The 18,210-nt window shown below is 36.8% G+C and overlaps 2 protein-coding genes across 4 annotated transcripts; both read left to right on the top strand.

The window, feature by feature from the left end:
• The first annotated feature begins 171 nt into the window (after positions 1–171).
• On the top strand, positions 172–10,031 carry slc26a1 (solute carrier family 26 member 1). 3 transcript variants are annotated; one of them, XM_067422995.1, is made up of 4 exons: positions 172–300; positions 4,737–4,848; positions 5,815–6,456; positions 7,893–10,031. In XM_067422995.1, the coding sequence occupies exons 3-4, from the start codon at positions 5,842–5,844 to the stop codon at positions 9,408–9,410; spliced, it is 2,133 nt and encodes a 710-aa protein (XP_067279096.1). In that variant the 5' UTR covers positions 172–300; positions 4,737–4,848; positions 5,815–5,841; the 3' UTR covers positions 9,411–10,031. The 3 variants fall into 3 exon arrangements, with proteins under 3 accessions (XP_067279096.1, XP_067279097.1, XP_067279098.1); XM_067422996.1 differs by having other exon boundaries at positions 4,737–4,919; XM_067422997.1 differs by lacking the exon at positions 4,737–4,848 and having other exon boundaries at positions 221–300.
• An 801-nt stretch (positions 10,032–10,832) lies between these two features.
• On the top strand, positions 10,833–18,179 carry zgc:86764 (uncharacterized protein LOC797431 homolog). Its single transcript, XM_067423536.1, has 14 exons — positions 10,833–10,984; positions 11,525–11,657; positions 11,736–11,858; positions 12,190–12,423; positions 12,512–12,682; positions 13,920–14,069; positions 14,190–14,340; positions 15,957–16,093; positions 16,184–16,279; positions 16,690–16,836; positions 16,966–17,061; positions 17,138–17,251; positions 17,522–17,620; positions 17,827–18,179. The coding sequence occupies exons 1-14, from the start codon at positions 10,968–10,970 to the stop codon at positions 17,890–17,892; spliced, it is 1,734 nt and encodes a 577-aa protein (XP_067279637.1). The 5' UTR covers positions 10,833–10,967; the 3' UTR covers positions 17,893–18,179.
• The last annotated feature ends 31 nt before the right edge of the window (positions 18,180–18,210 follow it).

Genomic DNA, 18,210 nt, shown 5'->3' with positions numbered 1-18,210 from the left:
AGTGCAATTGTATAACGTGGCTCTCAGTGCACACTACAAGATGCTTTCATCCATGTAAATTCAGTAATACTAAGAAGTGACTGTGGGTGGCACTGTTTCTATGGTGATCAGTCCACAGCCCCTCCTTTTTTCTCTTCCTCCATCTGTCTATGATTGGTTGCTGAGGGTTAAGCAAGTGAAACAACATATTTACCCACAATCCTTTGCCCCATTCAGTCAAGCTACCGTATACAAGGAAACTCAGAAGGGAAGGCATGGCAAATGTATTCTCCATTCTACTCATCTGCTCCTATGATAAGGGTGAGTCCATTTTTCTGTCCCAAAATATTTATACTCATTCTTTATATGGTGGTGGGCTTACTCTTATACACATCCTTAATATGCGTCTAATATCACAAGAATATTTCATAGGAAATGAAGATAAGGCAACATCCCTCTTCATGTTCATGTCATGAAAATTATTTCATGATAACGTTTTAAGATTTTTAAACACTTTAGAAATAATAATACACTGAATTGGCAAATAATCTGTTTCCACATGCACATTATTTAAACTCAAACTCCCCTACTTCTACTACTACTACTACTACTACTACTAAGACACATCTTACATTTGCTAAGAACCATATTTGATCAGGTTTGACAGGTTTGTTTCTGTCATTCACTCAGTTATAACATATTTACTCATAAAGCATGACTTATAACTGGCTGTGGACCGAGATCTTGGTCTATAATTGCAGGACTTGCTGGATAAAGACTGTATGACTGAAACTAAGAAGAGCGGACAGAAAGGACAACATTATTCTTAACTACAGAGTCTGTATTCGACCAGATGACAGAGGCTTAAAGTTCGTAGATTAAACTGACAGGTTGCCTGAACAAGGGGGCCTGTAACAAACTCAGGGATAGAGGATTAGTTTTGAGTTGACAAAACCAAATAATCTATTCAGGCTTTGTTAGTACCCTGATGCTGATCATCAGCTTTCTCTGTAAACTTAGGCTTTGATCCTGAGTTCAGGAGTTTAGCTGAGACATCAGTAGTGAACAGCCAATCACAGGCTCTGGATCAGTGGAACTGAGATTCACTTCTCGCGAGAGAAGCAGAGAGATTAATTTCTCTCTTCTGCAGATTATTACATGATTGAAAAATATTAAGAATTTAAATTTACACCACAAGAAGAAAAGAGCTGTCTATGAAAGAGGACAACTTAAAGAAAAATATTATATGTCAAAAGTAAAAACTATGAAGTTAGTTTAGTTGATATATAGAGAGAAATTAACATTTAAGCTTAGTAAGCATCTTTTTTAAATAGCTTTATTTATTGCTTTTAAGGCTTATTTGTAGGACTTCATATAGGCTATTCATATTAATTTTAACAAATTGCCTATTAATGATTAACTAAAATGATAAATGTGTAATTAATTAAGGGTATAATAATTACATAAATTATATCTAAATCATTCAAAAGTATTATTATTATAAATAAGCATTCTCTCTCTCTCTCTCTCTCTCTCTCTCTCTCTCTCTCTCTCTCTCTCTCTCTCTCTCTCTCTCTCTCTCTCTCTCTCTCTCTCATAATTCCTTTCTTGGTGGCAATGTTTGTAAATCTAATATTGTTGTGAAAGCATTTATAGAGAGGGGGTTGACCAAAATTGCACATCTTATTGATATTGTCTCCAGAAAATGGAGACCAGCTGTTGAAATTCGTGAACAGGTGGGATTTAGATCGGTAAGAATGGTGGAACATTTCATAAACCACCTGAGAGCTTCTTTTCCTGATCAATTCCTACATTTTGTAAATTGTTTCCTGACTGGTGATTCGATGGAATGTTCTTTCCCTAAGTTAATTGTGTCTCCAGGGGTCTGTACACAAGATGACCAAGAAGGGAAGTTGTGGAAATTCAAGGGACTTGATTTCCAAGCAGTTGGAAAAGAGAGTTTTATCAGATATGTGTCAAGATTGATTATTTTGAAGATCTTAATCAAAGTTGTGATACAAAATGGAAACAATATCTTATGGTTTCTGATGATCTTGTACAAAGGTCCCCTCCCAAAATGTTCGGGAGATTTTCAGTGGAGAATATTGCATTGTGCATTGGCTACAAATAAGTTTGTTTCAAAGTTCAATACGACATTACCATCCTGTAATTTTTGTAACAAACCAGAGACTGTGTTTCATGTTTTTACAGAATGTTCCAGGCGAGTACTACGGTTTACTAGCCTGGATGCCAGCCGAACTTAGCCCCGCCCACATTTTTTTTTCGGTTGGGCGGTTCGGTCTGGCCTCACTCCATAGAGGAGTAATTATCTCCGAACAGAAACTGTTCGGACCAATGAAATCATTAGGGCGGGCTTTACAGGATGACGGACAGATGATAAACAGTAAAGTAATCATGCACGTCATCAAAGGGGCTTGGACAATATTTGTTCAAATCTTAAACGGAGAGCTTGTTTGTATCTGCATTCACCTTCACAATTTCTCTCAGAAATGATGATCATGTTGGATAAGTACTCTGTGTATCATTAAATTCTTTTATTTTTTTACAACACCGGCAAAGATCGTTTATTCCAGCGCGTGCAGACAGGGTTGCCAAGTTTTTACAACAAAACCCGCCAACTACTAGCCTAACAATAGCTTCTCGGGGGGTTCTCTGGAAAAAAATGGTGTTTGGGGGTAAAATGTGTGTTATTTTGGCAAGGTTGCCTGCTAAAATTCGCACTCATGGGTCAATATATCACATAATAGTCGCTTCAACCCGCGGACATAGAAAACAACCTGCAGAAAAAAAAGGCGGACTTGGCAACACAGTGCAGCAGTTGAGCTCTGTTGACGTTGCTTCGTTGCTCTGATTGGTTGTTGGTCTATCCAATTGAGGTATTTCCTGGTTCGGTTGAAATACGCCCCATAATCACAGCCCAATGGAGCAGTTTCATTCTGACTAGAATTGAGTATGACCACGTCAGGCTAACGGTTTACTGTTGGAAAGAATACTTGGAAAAAGGGTTTTGTTTTAACAAGATGCTTTTTGTTTATGGATGCAAGTACTTGAAAACACACAAAGAACAGTGTACTTTGGCAAATTTTATAGTTGGCGAAGCTAAATTAGCTGTTTGGAGGACCTGTAGAATGGTTGTTGACAGGAAAAACATAAGTGTACTGCAAATTTTTACTGCTTTGGTTGAGTCGAGAATCAGAGTAGAGCACAAATTTTATTAAATGACAAAGATTTTACTTAAATTATAATTCAAATGGTGTGTGAATGGTGCTTTATGGTCAATATGTGAAGATGAGACTATAGTGTTTAACTGGTGATGTTCGATGGGCAATTTTAAATTTATTTTATTAATTCATTAATTTATTTATTTTCTTTAATGATTTTGAGATTTGTTTTGCATATGCATATTGTAGATTGTGTTTGAATAGATAGAATATTCAATGTTTTAGTGGTTTAATAAATGTTAAATAAAGAGTTGTTAAAGTCATAAATTATATCTAAATCATTCAAAAGTATTATTATTATAAATAAGCATTCTCTCTCTCTCTCTCTCTCTCTCTCTCTCTCTCTCTCTCTCTCTCTCTCTCTCTCTCTCTCTCTCTCATTATGTAAATTAAACACATCACAAACAAAAGTATGGACTCATACTGATACCCCCCCCAAAAAAAACATGACACGAAATGTGCACATCAACAAATATAAACTATGATTTAACTTAATAAATTTGCTATCGTATATTAAAAAAGTATTAAACCAGTGTTAGGTTTCAATGATAAGATCCCATGTGATCTTTGTAAGGTTCCATCACGTGGGACCTATATTTAAAAAGCAGAAATTGTATGATAAAAGACAGAGTTAAAAAAGCGTTCTGCCGAAATGTGCGTGTAACTCATATTTCACACAATTCTTCACAGTATAATGGCATGGACCCTGCAAGTAGCTAGAACAAAAGCATTTTAAAGTGAGCGTAACATTTTTAGCAGAGGCAGACATTAGTGAAGTATGTCTTTTTTACACATTTTTCAAATATAAGATTTTTTTTTTTTTTACTGCACTACGTTTCAAGTTTTTTTTTTTTACTTTTAATACTTAATTACATTTAAAAATGCAGTAGTTTCTTACTTATACTCAAGTAAATCTTTGAATTACTTTTACTGTATTAAATGATATTCAATATGAAACGTAGTGTAGTTAAAAGTACAATGTTATGCAATGGAATGTTGTGAAGTAAAAGTTTTACAAAGAAGAACACTGATAAAGTACAAATACTTGAAAAATGTACTTAAAAAGTAAAAAATATTTCACTACGGTCTGCCTTAGATTTTTAGACACTACATGCCATTGTACATCTCTGCATTGCCTGAAACAAAGAGACACTTATAAAACTAGTTCTCTAACCCTGGTTACAACTCATTTAACTATAGGTCAGATGAAACTTTGAATCTGGTATTTTCTTTTCAAATTTGATTAAAATTAGCTCAAATGTGGCTCGCGTTGCACTACTTAGTCCAATCTATAAATCATTTAACTAGTTCAAATGAAACTTTGATTCCATTAATTTCATTATTTTTCACGGAACAATCTGATGTGTGAAATGTTTTTGCTCCATATGATAAGAACCAGTAAAAGATTGACTCCTTGTGCCTTGATGCTCTGTTATTGCTTAATATATCATTACAAACTAGCATATGTTTAACCCAGGAGTGACACAACAACACTTCCACCTTCTGTTCCTACAGCCTGTGAAAACCACTGACGTTGGAAAGAGGGACTGCCTCAAGGTTTTTACATACTGAAGCATGGACTTGCATCAATGCTTATCATTTAGCCGGTGGGAGGTGGGGTAAAGAGGTTAGTGCATAAATCGAAAAAGTTTTGTTCATTTCATAGCTTGATTTCTACTAAAGTGACGATTTATTCAGGTGAGTGTTTAATAATTGCTCACTTTTAGATTGTAGCTAATTCCTCTCTTAAAATCAAACACCTCAACCAAATCAAGGACAACTGCAGAGGGAAAACAAATAGTTTACTGATGTTAATGCCAGTTCAAATATAATAAACTTTATAAGAGGCCATCATGGAAAAGAATCTCATCTAAGTGGTGATTTTATGACCCGCCAATAAAAAGGCAATTATGACATAAAAAGCATGCATGTATAGTTCACTTTGATTCCAGACCAACTTCTTTCAATGTCAAGAAGGACAGACACATCTAAAATTAGATGCCTGCCACATTGACATGAAGATGATTTAATGGGACAAGGAATCGAAAAGAAATGTTAGATGACATTTTTCTTTGAACTAATAATAATTGGACATTTTACTAATTTACCATTCCCCAGCTAAGCGCACAGACCTGTATGTGGTGCCACATACGTCTGACCTTGACATTTGTGGAGTGGGGCCATCACTTTTAGCAATTATTATTAAAGGCCAGGGATTTTGATCATGGCCATCATAAAAGAGTTGTATTAGCATATGCATGGTGCATACAAATCCTTATAATAGAGCTGGCTGAGATGTAAGATCAAGCTTATGTTTCTTAGTTACGCTTCAGTCTGTAGATCAAGCAGCTACAGAGGAAAAGAGATGATTGGTTGTTCCTAGGACTGACTGGTTTAAAACCTTTGATAATTGTGTTAACTTATGTGACTAATTATTGACCCGAAACCAAAAAACTCAAATGGAGGAATCCGTATTCCATTCACTCTTGTTCCAAGCACAGTGATTAATCAGTTACCCCTATTTAACAGGCATCCAGTTTGATCTTTAAGGAAGATCAGTTACTGATCAAAGGTCTTTGTCCCGTTTTTTTAGGAGCTGTGTTAAAAGCCACATCAGTGCATGCATCCTTCATCACTGGAAGGCATGGAAGACCTAAACTCTAGGACTGTGGGCCCACTAAAGCGTAGAGTTCGACAGAGGAGAAGAATTCATGAGATTATCAAGACCAAGTTGCAGCGAAACCTTTCCTGCTCAGCACTTAAAGTAAAGAGGAATCTAACAGGCTTCTTCCCTGTAGTTAAATGGCTTCCGAAGTACAAGGTAAAGGAATATATATGGGGAGACCTGATGTCTGGACTCATAGTTGGCATAATACTGATCCCTCAAGCCATTGCGTACTGCCTGCTGGCCGGCTTGGATCCTATCTATGGCTTGTACACATCGTTTTTTGCAAACATCATATACTTTTTCATGGGGACGTCAAGACATGTTTCTGTGGGCATCTTCAGCCTCATGAGTTTAATGGTTGGACAAGTTGTGGACCGAGAGGTTTTCCTTGCAGGCTTCGATTTGAACGAAGGCAGTACGAAAAACACATTTGGGTTAAATGGCACTGGGGAAACCAACAGCACTGTCGTCAACTTGACGATCATGGCACTGAATATCGAATGTGGAAAAGAATGCTATGCCATTAGCATTGCCACAGCTTTAACATTTCTCGCTGGAGTCTACCAGGTACGTACATATTCTGGCAAGTTCTAAGAAATTTGTGAAATTAACTTTATGATTAATCATCAAACAATTTGTAAAAAAATTTTTACATTTGAAGACATGCGAGTAGACATATCTTAGTTATTTTAATAAAGAAAAAAGAAAAAAAATGTGTCAAAAAGTGGTAATTATATATAATTATATATAATTATATTATATATAATAAATATATTTATTATAATTATATTAAAAAATATATATAAATAATTAGCATTAAAATTCCAAATCTGATACTTTAAAGCACAGAATGTAAGTTTCCCCGCTAGAGGTCACTTATTAAAAACAAAAGCTTAGCTTGATGACGCAGTGAATGAGCGTGGAATCATGGGAGTTGTAGGCTTGACTCTTTACCTTCACAGCCAGTGGAAAGGAATCCGACAGAAATCATTGTTAATGAATGATTGAATGTATTAAAGTTTTATTAACGTTACGTTGGTATGAAGCAGGACGTGCTGAGAGCCCTTGTGAGCGAATGCTAATGAGAGAGACCTGCGCGAAACACCGGTTTCTGAGTTTTTGTTCTATGCTTTTGTTGCAGTCGCAAGTTTCCGCTGTTTCTTTTGCGTATGTGGGGTAACGCAGCACTATTTTATATGATTAAATCAATCATACTAAAAACATTTGAGTGTTTTGAAAGTCACAAATTTGAAAGACAAATTTTACTCTGTGCTTTCTCTCGGTGAGTGGTATGAGACACGTTGGATTTTGCAGTAATCTATATCGATATTAGAATACCACATTAATAAAAACAGGATGACTAAATGAATGTTGCTAAATGACATGCAGTTATTTTTTAAATATATTTCATGTGAAGAAAGCTCTCTCTGATTATGATATATATGTTAGCCACTTGACAAAATAGTGTTGTCTCTCAGACATGAAATTATCTATCAAGAAAACAAGCGTTTCAAACAATAAAGCTGTATAACAATAATTTTCTGTTGATAGATGTATATCCAGAAATTTGCTCACCTGTCTAATAAAATATATACTATATTTAAGCATCTTTGCTGTTTCCAAGGTTTCTACGGAAATTAAGGGTAGCGCGGCTCGGAAATCATTGACAGGCGACACAAGGGCACGGTCCATAACACTGGATAAATTTGCTGATTTCTCTGGGTTTAAACATTTGGGATAATTTAAGTACACAGGTCAACAAAATGTATAACTGTTCAAATGGTTTTTTGAATTTTAATCTAGAAATATTATATACTGTGCCTTTAAAAAGATTTATTAAAAGTATTTTGTAGAAATAAAAAAAATGCCCATTATAAAATATGTGTATTTAAGTATTGTACATTAACTGCATTTTTTATGTATTTGTAAATGTATACATTAGACAAAAAAAGCAATGTCATGTCATGTCATTGACCTAATGGTTTATTGTATGTTCTTCTCAGGTGCTGATGGCTGTTCTCAGGCTGGGCTTTGTCTCCGTTTATCTCTCTGCTCCTATGCTCGATGGCTTTGCCACTGGGGCATCTTGCACTATACTCACTGTCCAGGCAAAGTACCTTCTTGGCCTTAAGATTCCTCGACACCAAGGCTACGGCACAGTGGTGGTCACCTGGATCAACATCTTCAAGAACATCCACAAAACCAACTTCTGTGACTTAATAACAAGTGCCATTTGCATCATAGTACTGGTTGCAGGAAAAGAGATCCAGGATCGCTACAAAGACCGTTTGAAGGTACCGATGCCCACAGAACTGGTGGTAGTGGCAGTCGCCACCATAGTTTCCCATTTTGCTGATCTAAACGGGCAGTTTAGCTCTAGTATCTCAGGTGCCATTCCAACTGGTTTCATTCCTCCAAAGGTACCCAGCGTTGAACTGATGTCCCGGGTAGCATGCGATGCCATTCCATTAGCTGTCATCAGTTTTGCGTTTACCGTTTCTCTCTCCGAGATGTTTGCTAAAAAGAACGGCTACACGGTTAGACCGAACCAAGAAATGATAGCAATCGGGTTCTGCAATATAATTCCTTCATTTTTCCATTCTTTCACTACAAGTGCCGCCCTTGCGAAAACTATGGTGAAGGACTCAACGGGTTGCCAGACTCAGGTCTCCAGTGTAGTGAGTGCCTTAGTGGTTCTTCTAGTCCTCCTGTTCTTTGCACCATTTTTCTACGCCCTGCAAAAATGCGTCCTCGCCTGCATCATCATCGTCAGTCTCCGGGGCGCCCTGCACAAATTTCAAGATGTCCCTAAACAATGGCGTGAGAGCAAGATTGAGGCAATTGTCTGGTTGGTGACCATGAGCTCAACTGCTCTTATCAGTGTGGAGCTTGGATTGCTGATCGGGGTGGTCTTCTCTATGATCTGTGTGGTGGTCCAGACTCAGAATCCTAAGGTTTCGTTACTGGGACAAATTGAACAAACCAATGACTATGAGGACATGGAAGAGTATGATAATCTCTCGCCGGTTCCAAAAGTGAAGATCTTTCGTTTTCAAGCACCTCTTTTCTACGCCAACAAAGACTTCTTTTTAAAATCTTTGTATAAAGCAACTGATCTTGAGCCATTCCTTGAAATAACCCGAAGAAGAAAACTGGAGAAAAAAGCTAGAGAAAAAGCTAAAAAGAAGACTGATAGTGTAGATCAAACAAATGGAGATGTAAGTGTGAGCTTGATTTCAAAAGACTTAGATTTCCATACTATCATCTTGGATTGCTCCTGCATTTCCATAATAGACACAACAGGAGTGGGCACCTTCAGAATGCTTTTGAAAGAGTATAAAGATGTTGGCATCAATGTAATTCTAGCTTGCTGCAACACAAAAGTAATAGATTCTTTAAGGAGAGGCTCTTTTTTTGGAGCTGGTGACAAAGACATGGAACGACTATCCTTTCACACCATCCACAGTGCTGTTTGTTTTGCTACTAGTACAACAGAACCGGTTAATGACTCGTCTGTGTAATGTGTCCACAAATGGGCCTCAAGAGCTGAAACACGTTTCTATTAAAATGTGAAATATGAAACATGAAAACTCCTTGAAAATGATATCATGTTGAATAAGTCATTTGATGGCATAAAAATTCCACTCATGTTTGAGTCAATGTGAATATTCTGAGTATCCTGCTACTGTACAAACTCAGGGGTTATGATTACTAACACACTATACGAAAACGCATTTATGTCTCATATAATTTTTTTTTTTTTTTACTTCAGCTCTGCAGCATATTTTGAATGATTATTGATGATGCAATATTGGTCCCACAGGTGGGGCGCAGATTTGAATTGGTTAATTACAAGAACATTAAACAAATAGCTCAATAATTGTTTGGTGACATATTTCTAATGACAAACTAGTCCCTAAGAAATATTTAATACCATTTTAAATTTTAAATACTTATAATATTCAGTGTGATTGGTGCAAAACTTGCCATTATCTTATGAAAAAAAAAAACTTCTGACATTAATAAATGAACACAGCTTTTGTAAGTGATTTTAAGTTATTATAAGCTAGTAAAGCTACTGCCTTTTTATATTTGTGAACATGTTTTTATGGTGTTCTTAGAAAATAAAAGTGAATGACGAATTTCACCCAGAGATGTGATTATATTTTAAACCAGTGTCAATAACTATTATCTGGACAACCATTTGGATACACTTGCTGCCTCAAGGTTCATACTTCTTTTTAGCTTTGTTCTTCATATGTACATGAATATTTTAAGCAGGGGTTATAGACCAGAGTTTTTTCAGACAAATCCTTGAGAGGAGAGACTGAGCAGGAAGCGCTCTATACAACTACTTGTTTATATTGCAAAAATATTTAGGTATTTTATAGTACATGTTATTGTGCTTATCTTGCAATCAGTTAACTTATTGTTTTTTACCTAGTTTATTTTGGGATTAAACTTGCTGGAGGAACAATTGCCAATGCTTTGGCCAAGAAACACATACAAAAGTGGCATTACTGTTTACTTTACCTTATTTGAAGATCCTCCACAGACTGCAGATTTTGTGGTTTGTAGGCTTCCTGTGTTTTCATCATTTGTTCAGTTCTTTTACAACAAATGTGTAGTTTCTCTTCAATTATGTTTAGTGGTACAACGGTCACAGGTTATCTGAAGGTTATTCCAATAATGTATCACACTGAGGAATTGTGGGTGGCCAAAACAAAACAAACAAAAAATGTTTAGTGGAGCAAAGTTCCACGTACAGGTTATTCTAATATTTTATCACAAACATCTTAAAGGCTATTACGAAAGCAAAACAAACCTTCGTTATCACAAATCACTTCGGAATGTGTTTGATAAGGAAACTATTCCGCTCCAGGACCCGTCGTGGCGCACTACTTTAAACGCTATATGAGTCTCTTGTGAAGCTGCATCCAGTGAAGAAGAAAAGAAGACGTCAGTGGCGATTCAAATTTTACCGCTCGCTGGTTGCTGGGAGAGACGACAGTTATTTATTTTTGTAGTCATAGTTTATGTAGTTTAACGACGGAGTTGTGCGGTAATACGGTACAACGATGTCTTGTCGAAGAAGGTAAGGGTCTCTTCGTGGGGACTATAAAAAAGCGCGAGAATTAACAGTCAAAACAGCGCGAGATCAAATCATATTATGGCCGTTTCATTATCTGGTAACTTTATATATGGGTAACGTTATATCTTGCGCCTGGCAACATAAAACACGTCAGTTACAAACATTACATAAATGCATTTGGAGTTTTTTGAAGCTGTAATTTTAAATAGCTAAACGTAGTTAATTACTTGCTGAGCCGCTTCGTTGTGAAACTTTTTTAGGTGTCCATAACAGTGTGTTAAAGGGATAGTTCAGCCAAAAGTCGGATATTAATATTAGTAACTTAGTAGTAATAAACATTCTGTCATCATTTGCTCACCCTCATCCAAACACATTATTCTGTTGAACACAAAATGAACGATGTGTCTTAGTCACCATTCACTTTCATTGTATTGCAAATAGATTAAATGAAAGTGGATGGAGACTGAGGCTTTCAGTCCCAACACCTTAAGATCTGTAAGTATTCCTTTAATCTCTTTTATTTGCTTGTGTTTTCATGAGCAGTGAGGCTCTGGCATTCTCTCTTGTGACTGAGATCAATCATGCGATGGCCAAGCTTGTGGACATATGGGACAGCATTGGCATTATGGAGGACCAAAGGGTGGAGCGAATGCAAACTGTGAAAAAGCATATAGATGTAAGTTATACCTTTGCGCACATCACATCTCTCGCCTATCTAGGCTTTATACTTCCTCTAATTATACATCTTCTCTAGGGGCTTTTACATTCCATGATCACTGAGGAAGAGGCCTTAAGACATCGCATCAGAACTGATATCATTACCTTCCAGAAACAATTGGATACTCTGTGCTTGGAGCTAACAATGGAACCAAACAAAGTAAGACCTGTGAAATACTGTCATATTATAAGGATGAGCCATTTCACTTTTCATGAATAGCACAAATTGGTGTATAATTATTATTATTTTAAAGTCATTATTCATTCATTATAAACAAACCTTTAAATTAAAAAGTTACTAAATATTACAAAAGATTATATTCATGATTTTCCAACTTTTATGTAGTTGTTAACTTTATAATGCCGTTTGTTACGTTAAAATAAAATCATTTTATAATTCAGGCATTCATGCATGTATAAAAAAAAAGACTTTGTATGCTATTCATGGCAAGTTCCCGTTTCTTTCATGGTTATTCTGCAATCTTTTTTAGATGGATGAAGATCTTACAGTTCTGCAGATTGAGAAGATGCTTCGTTGCCGGGTAGAGTTTCTTCTGAAGGAGAAGAGTGAACGTTTGAGGGAGTTGAGTGATTTGAAAAAGCAGGACGAGGAGTTGTGCGTGACTCTGTGCGCCACCCCGTACTACATTCCTTCGGGAAGTGTGCCTTCTCGAAAACAGCTGAAGGAGCTCCAGGAGCATGTCGAGAAACTCAGCAAAGAAAAAGTGTTTATTCTTTCTCTTTTTGAAAGTTTTCTGATCACTCATGAGTTTCTGTCCTGGATGGTTTTGTGATTTTTATCTCTGTTTGTAGGAGAGCAGGGTGAAGGTATTCTCTGGGCTCAGGGAGGACATCAGGACTCTAATGGATGAGATGGGACATGAACCAGAGAGCAGTCTGGAACGGGAGTCCATCTGCCCGGACACTGAAATTTTTCTGCTGACGCATGACAATATCAAAGCCTTGAAACTGCTGCTCAGCCAGGTGCTAAACTTGAATCATGTTATTTAAAGAATGTAGTTTAATTTTTGAAAATGTTTTATCTGATTTTTAAATCAAGCTAGTGGTGCCATCTAGTGGTTGTTTAAAGTATAAGGAACACCTTTAGCATCTCAGCCAGCGTCAAAAATGAGCATGCCAAATGCGCAAAAAAAAATCACTGCAGAGTACATGCACGTCCTGCTTTCTATAAGTCTCTTATGCTCACCAAGGCTGCATTTATTTAGTTAAAAATGTAAAAGTTTTCAATTTGAATATATTTAAAATGTAATTTATTTCTGTGATGCTAAGCTAAATTTTCAGCATCATTACTCCAGTCTTGATTGTCACATGATCCTTCAGAAATCTTTCTAATATGCTGGTTTGCTGCTCCAAAAATCAAAGATTATAATTCTTTGGATATGTTCAAAAGAACATAATTTATTTTAAATAGAATGTTTTGTCACATTAAAAATGTCTTTACTGTCACTTTTGATCAATTGAATGCATCCTTGCTGAATAAATGTATTAATTTCTTTAAAACCTTCTTACTGACCCAAAACATTTTGTACTAATCAGTAGTACAACGTTGTAAAAGCTTTCTGTTTCAGATAAATGTTCTTTTGAACTTTCTATTCATAAAAGAATCCTAAAAAAAAAATGTACACAAATTTACTCATAAATGTTGCTTGAGTAGCAAATCATCATATAATAATTTTTAAACGATCACGTGACACTGAAGACTTACTTGAGGTATTCTGGTTCCAAAAACACATCCAAAAGCTTAGCCAACCCAGAGTATGTTCACAGCTGACACAGACATTCTCAACAGGACATGTTGATCATATAATAAAAAAGAAAGGCTAATTAAACTAAATAAGAGTCTGTGCTTGCAAAGATAACATGGCTGTATAAGTTTTTTTTTGTGTGTGCCTGTTTAGTCATTTTGCATCATAACGTTTTTTATTTGAGATTTATTATAAAAATACATTACATCATAGAAAACATTGGATTAAAAAAAACGTCTCATTGCAGATCAATGAGATGTGATAAGAATTTGTAATAAAATAAACAGCACCTTGTTATAATAGCACGATTAATCGTTTAAAAGATTCAAAGGCCCACGTGATCTCATTCCTAAATGACAATGATCCACCTGTTTCTGTGAAACATTTGACAAAATCAGAGCGGAACATTCAAATCTTAAAACGTGCATTTAATGCTTAATGTTTATTCCACACAGCTTGAAATGAAGAAGGAATCCTTGATTTCAGCTCGAGACAAACTCAAGGAGCGAGCTACGAGCCTGTGGAATCGTCTGAGTTGTCCTGAGCCGGAAGGCGAGGTTCTGAGAGAGGCTGCTTTGAGCACTCTCTCTGATGATATCAGACGGGTGAGAGCATTTCCATCTAAACCACAGGATGTCATATCAGGGCACTAGAACCCTCTCGCAGATCTTAACTCTCCTTGTGGTTTACCAATGAATGCTAATGGAGTGCATTTCCTCTTTCAGTGGCAGGGATTTGTAGAACATCTGGAGGAACTGCAGATGGCTCGGCTGGAGGAGGTGGTTGAAAAGGTCCGACAGGAGCTTGTGGTTCTGTGGGACAAATGCATGATTGGACCAGAACAAAGAGAGCCGTTCAGTGTTCACTTCTGTGATAGTAAGTTACCCAAACCTCGATAATAAAAGCAGTAAAGTAATTTCAAACTTTTTTAAAGGTACCGTATTTTCCGGACTATAAGTCGCTCCGGAGTATAAGTCGCATCAGTCAAAAAATGCGTCATGACGCGGAAAAAAACATATATAAGTCGCACTGGACTATAAGTCGCATTAGGGCAGAGCTGGAGCCGCGCGCATGCGAGCACGCGAGCACCCGCGCGCGCATGCGAGCACCTGCTCGCGTGCACTCGCTCGTGCCCGCTTCACTGCATAACCCGAGCAGAAGAAAGAAAGTTTGAAGTGAGTGAGAAACTTGTAAGGGACTGGCGAAAAGCAGAGGTTACTTTAATTGTGATGAAGAAGAAAAATAAATCTACTTGCAAGATGCAAGTAAGCAAGATGGCCAGAGCTGAAGGAACGAGTCCACAGAGGCTTGAACTCTCTGCCGGGAGAGGCTCTGCCGCGCGAGACGAACGCTGTGAGAATCGTTCTCCGCTGCATGTTTTACTACATGCTGTTTGTATTTTGCAGAATAAGATTTTCTTTATGGGGGCATTTTGTTTGTGTTCAGTCTTTCTAAGTTGTTGTCTATAAGTAAATATTAGGCTACAGGAGCAACATAGAGCGCATTCTCGCGGCTATATGTTTATTCTTGTCAGTCAGTATGAATTAAATTTGATATATAAGTCGCACCTGACTATAAGTCGCAGGACCAGCCAAACTATGAAAAAAAGTGTGACTTATAGTCCGGAAAATACGGTACACTATTTAACTTTTGGTGGTAAAAAAAAAACGCATTTTGCAGATGAATTTTTTTTGGTTGTGCTTCGGCTCGGTAAATGTGCAGATGAATATGGCCCTTTACAATAGGTAATGCTTCACAATAAACTCTGTTAGAGGCTACATATTGGCAATTTATCTGTTCAATAACATGCCATACTCACCTGAGGAATAATAAAAATGCCATCTCCACTCACTTTTACAGCATTTCAAATCCCTCAGTTCTCAGAATTTCTGAAGTCAATGCAATCTTGACCGTTGTTTTATTATGGACTTGGTCACGTTTTCTTTTTTGCCAGCAGACCGTTCAGAATTTTTGTGTGTGTGAATTTAACAGATTTCCGTTTTACCCGGAGGTTTGAAATTTAGCGTGCTCTATATCAACCTTATCAATCTCGCTGGTTGTAACTATCCTATGCCACTTCCAAACCATACATGTTTTAAAGTAGCCAGTGCAACTTTTCTCTATTTACATATATGATAGGACATGCACAGATGAATGATATATGTTTACCATTTCCTGTGAAACCCATCCTGCTTAATTTAAAATATAAACACTTATAATAATAATAATAGGCTTACCATAGTGAATCAGGGTAAGACAAAAACATGTTTTGGAAGAAGGACTGATGATATTTTAACTGATTATGTAAATTAATTTTGGGGAAAAAATGTCATGGTGTATCTTTAATTCATAGCTTTCACTCAACATTTTATGGAAGTTGATTAAATATTTAATAATGATTACTAACCCTATTTAAAATCATTAAATTTAAAGATCTGATAACTGACCCTTTGCTAATGGACAGGGGCTTTAACTTTATTCTGGTTGAATAGATCACTACACTGAGGAGCTGCTGGCCCTCCATGACACCGAGCTGCTGAAAACGAAGGCTTTATATGAGGCAGCACAACCCATACTGGAGGACCTGGAGAAATGGAAAAGGAACTGGACTCTCTTTCAAGAGTTTGAGGTTCTTCCTAGTCCCATGCGTACAGTCAACTCAACCTTTCATATGTTATTTTGTTCTATATGTTTGTTCTATATGTTCTTTACTTACTAGAGAAAGGCTGCGGATCCAAGTCGCTTCAGTAACAGAGGAGGGTCTCTGCTTAAAGAGAGTAAGGACAGGGCCAAAGTACAGAAACTGCTCCCAAAGGTACTTAAACATTTGTTCATGGTTTAAAAAAATAAGCATGTTTTAATAAACTGGAAATTATGTAATTCCAATCCTCTATTTTTGAAAAAAAATTCACAAAATAAATTTTCTAAATTCATGTTATTGTTTTTTTAACATTGTAATTATTGAGAAATGGCAGAATTCTCCAGTCATTTAGTCAGCTTAAACCACCCCCGTTCTTACAATCAACTGCAAGCTTGCATTCAAATCTGCCTCCATCTAATCAACAACTGATGGACATACTCTGCTTTATTTGTATTTTTTCCCAATAATCCATTATTCAGATGAATGATCTAAATTTTTGGGTGAACCATTCCTATTGTAAAAAAGTTAAAGCTGTGAACAACAACACATTTTTTCAATTTGTCTATGTGTTTCTACACGTACAGCTGGAAGAGGAGTTGAGAGGCCGTGTGGAAGAATGGGAAAAGAATAAGGGGTCTTTCTTCCTTGTACAAGGTCAAAGGATCATGGATTATATCTCATGCCAGTGGGAAGAACATCGCTTGCAGAAAGATAAGGAAAAGAATGAACGGGCAAGTTTAACTTTATGGGTGCAATTTAGTAGGATATACACGGTGACATACCTTAGCTTGATACATTTACATACTCGGGAACATTTTCATAGCTTTATTTCGCTAACCTGTATGATTTGTGCTTTCCAGATGACAAAGAAAGCTGAAACCTCTCAGTTTAAAACTCCAACAAAGAGACCCCTCGGAGCAACATATACCACCCCCACCCCTAACAAAATTAAAAAGGTGCTTGTTTTCTTACTGGGATTGTTCTGTGAAGAAAGCAGCATTTTAATCAAACATGTGTTTTTAATCATTTCAGACACCCAATCAGATGGCTCCTCGCACTGCCACCGTTAACGGTATCAGTACTGCCGGCAGCAGCTCATCCACCACGTTTCTGTGTGTGCCAGGAAGGCCTCAACTCTCTGCCAAGGTAAAAACACTTGCCCAGGGAAATCAACTCAACTCAGTGATCAAAGCTTTTGGTTTGGGATCAGTCCAAAAGGATTGTGGTTAGACTTAAGTTCAGTGATAAAAATAAAGATGTTCCCTCAGCTAACACTAGAGGACACTGTTGGATCAACAAAAATCAGTACTCCGTGTTAAACTGTAGGTCAAGTCCCATCTTCTTTAGTATGTTGTTGGTAGTGTCTTTATGCTGAAAATAAATGAATCTTCTTAATTTTTGTCTTGGCTCTAACAGAGGAGCAAGACTACAGAAGCCAGCTCTGGCCCACGCGTGCCGCTGCAGGAGTTCAACAGTGACAAGAACCCCATTTCGATGAGCTACTCTGCCTTTACCGTAAGACCAATCACTCCGTTCTAGACCACTTACCCAGATGTATATTAGCTCCAAATGGAGCATTGGTGATAAGAAGGATGCTCATTTGTGACCGCTAATTCCCCTGAGAGAGATCATTAACATTTTAAGACCCACACATGATAATGATTCAGTGTTCAGTTAGTAAAAATGTGTTAACAAATATGTCGTCTCGTTTCCCATTACAGAGCGAGCTCTCCAGGAAAGCCAACAGTGATGCCTTTCTCAATTCCACCGCTAGAGACATGCTTTGAATGGACTGTCAGCATTGGTTTTATAATTTATTTGTTTATGAGGTTTAGGTCACAAATCATGTCAGGGTTGGAAACTGTACACGATAAAATGATTCTCAGGTGTTTGCCTTATTTGTATGTTACCAATGTAGTGACTTTCTAACAACTTCATTTGTTTGTTTTAAAAGGCACAATTATATATATATATTTTTTATCTTGCTTTTTTTGTCATTGTTTACGTACTCAGTTGGACTGTGTATCAATTCATAAAAGGTCAGTCATTTCCTTGTATATACAGCACTTTGAATAAAATGCTTTTTTATACATTTAAATTAATTA

The sequence above is a fragment of the Pseudorasbora parva genome, chromosome 18 (assembly GCF_024679245.1).
Source record: "Pseudorasbora parva isolate DD20220531a chromosome 18, ASM2467924v1, whole genome shotgun sequence".
Classification (NCBI taxonomy): domain Eukaryota; kingdom Metazoa; phylum Chordata; class Actinopteri; order Cypriniformes; family Gobionidae; genus Pseudorasbora; species Pseudorasbora parva.
The sequence above is the reverse complement of the archived record's forward strand: the minus strand, read 5'-3'. Positions and strand labels throughout refer to the sequence as shown.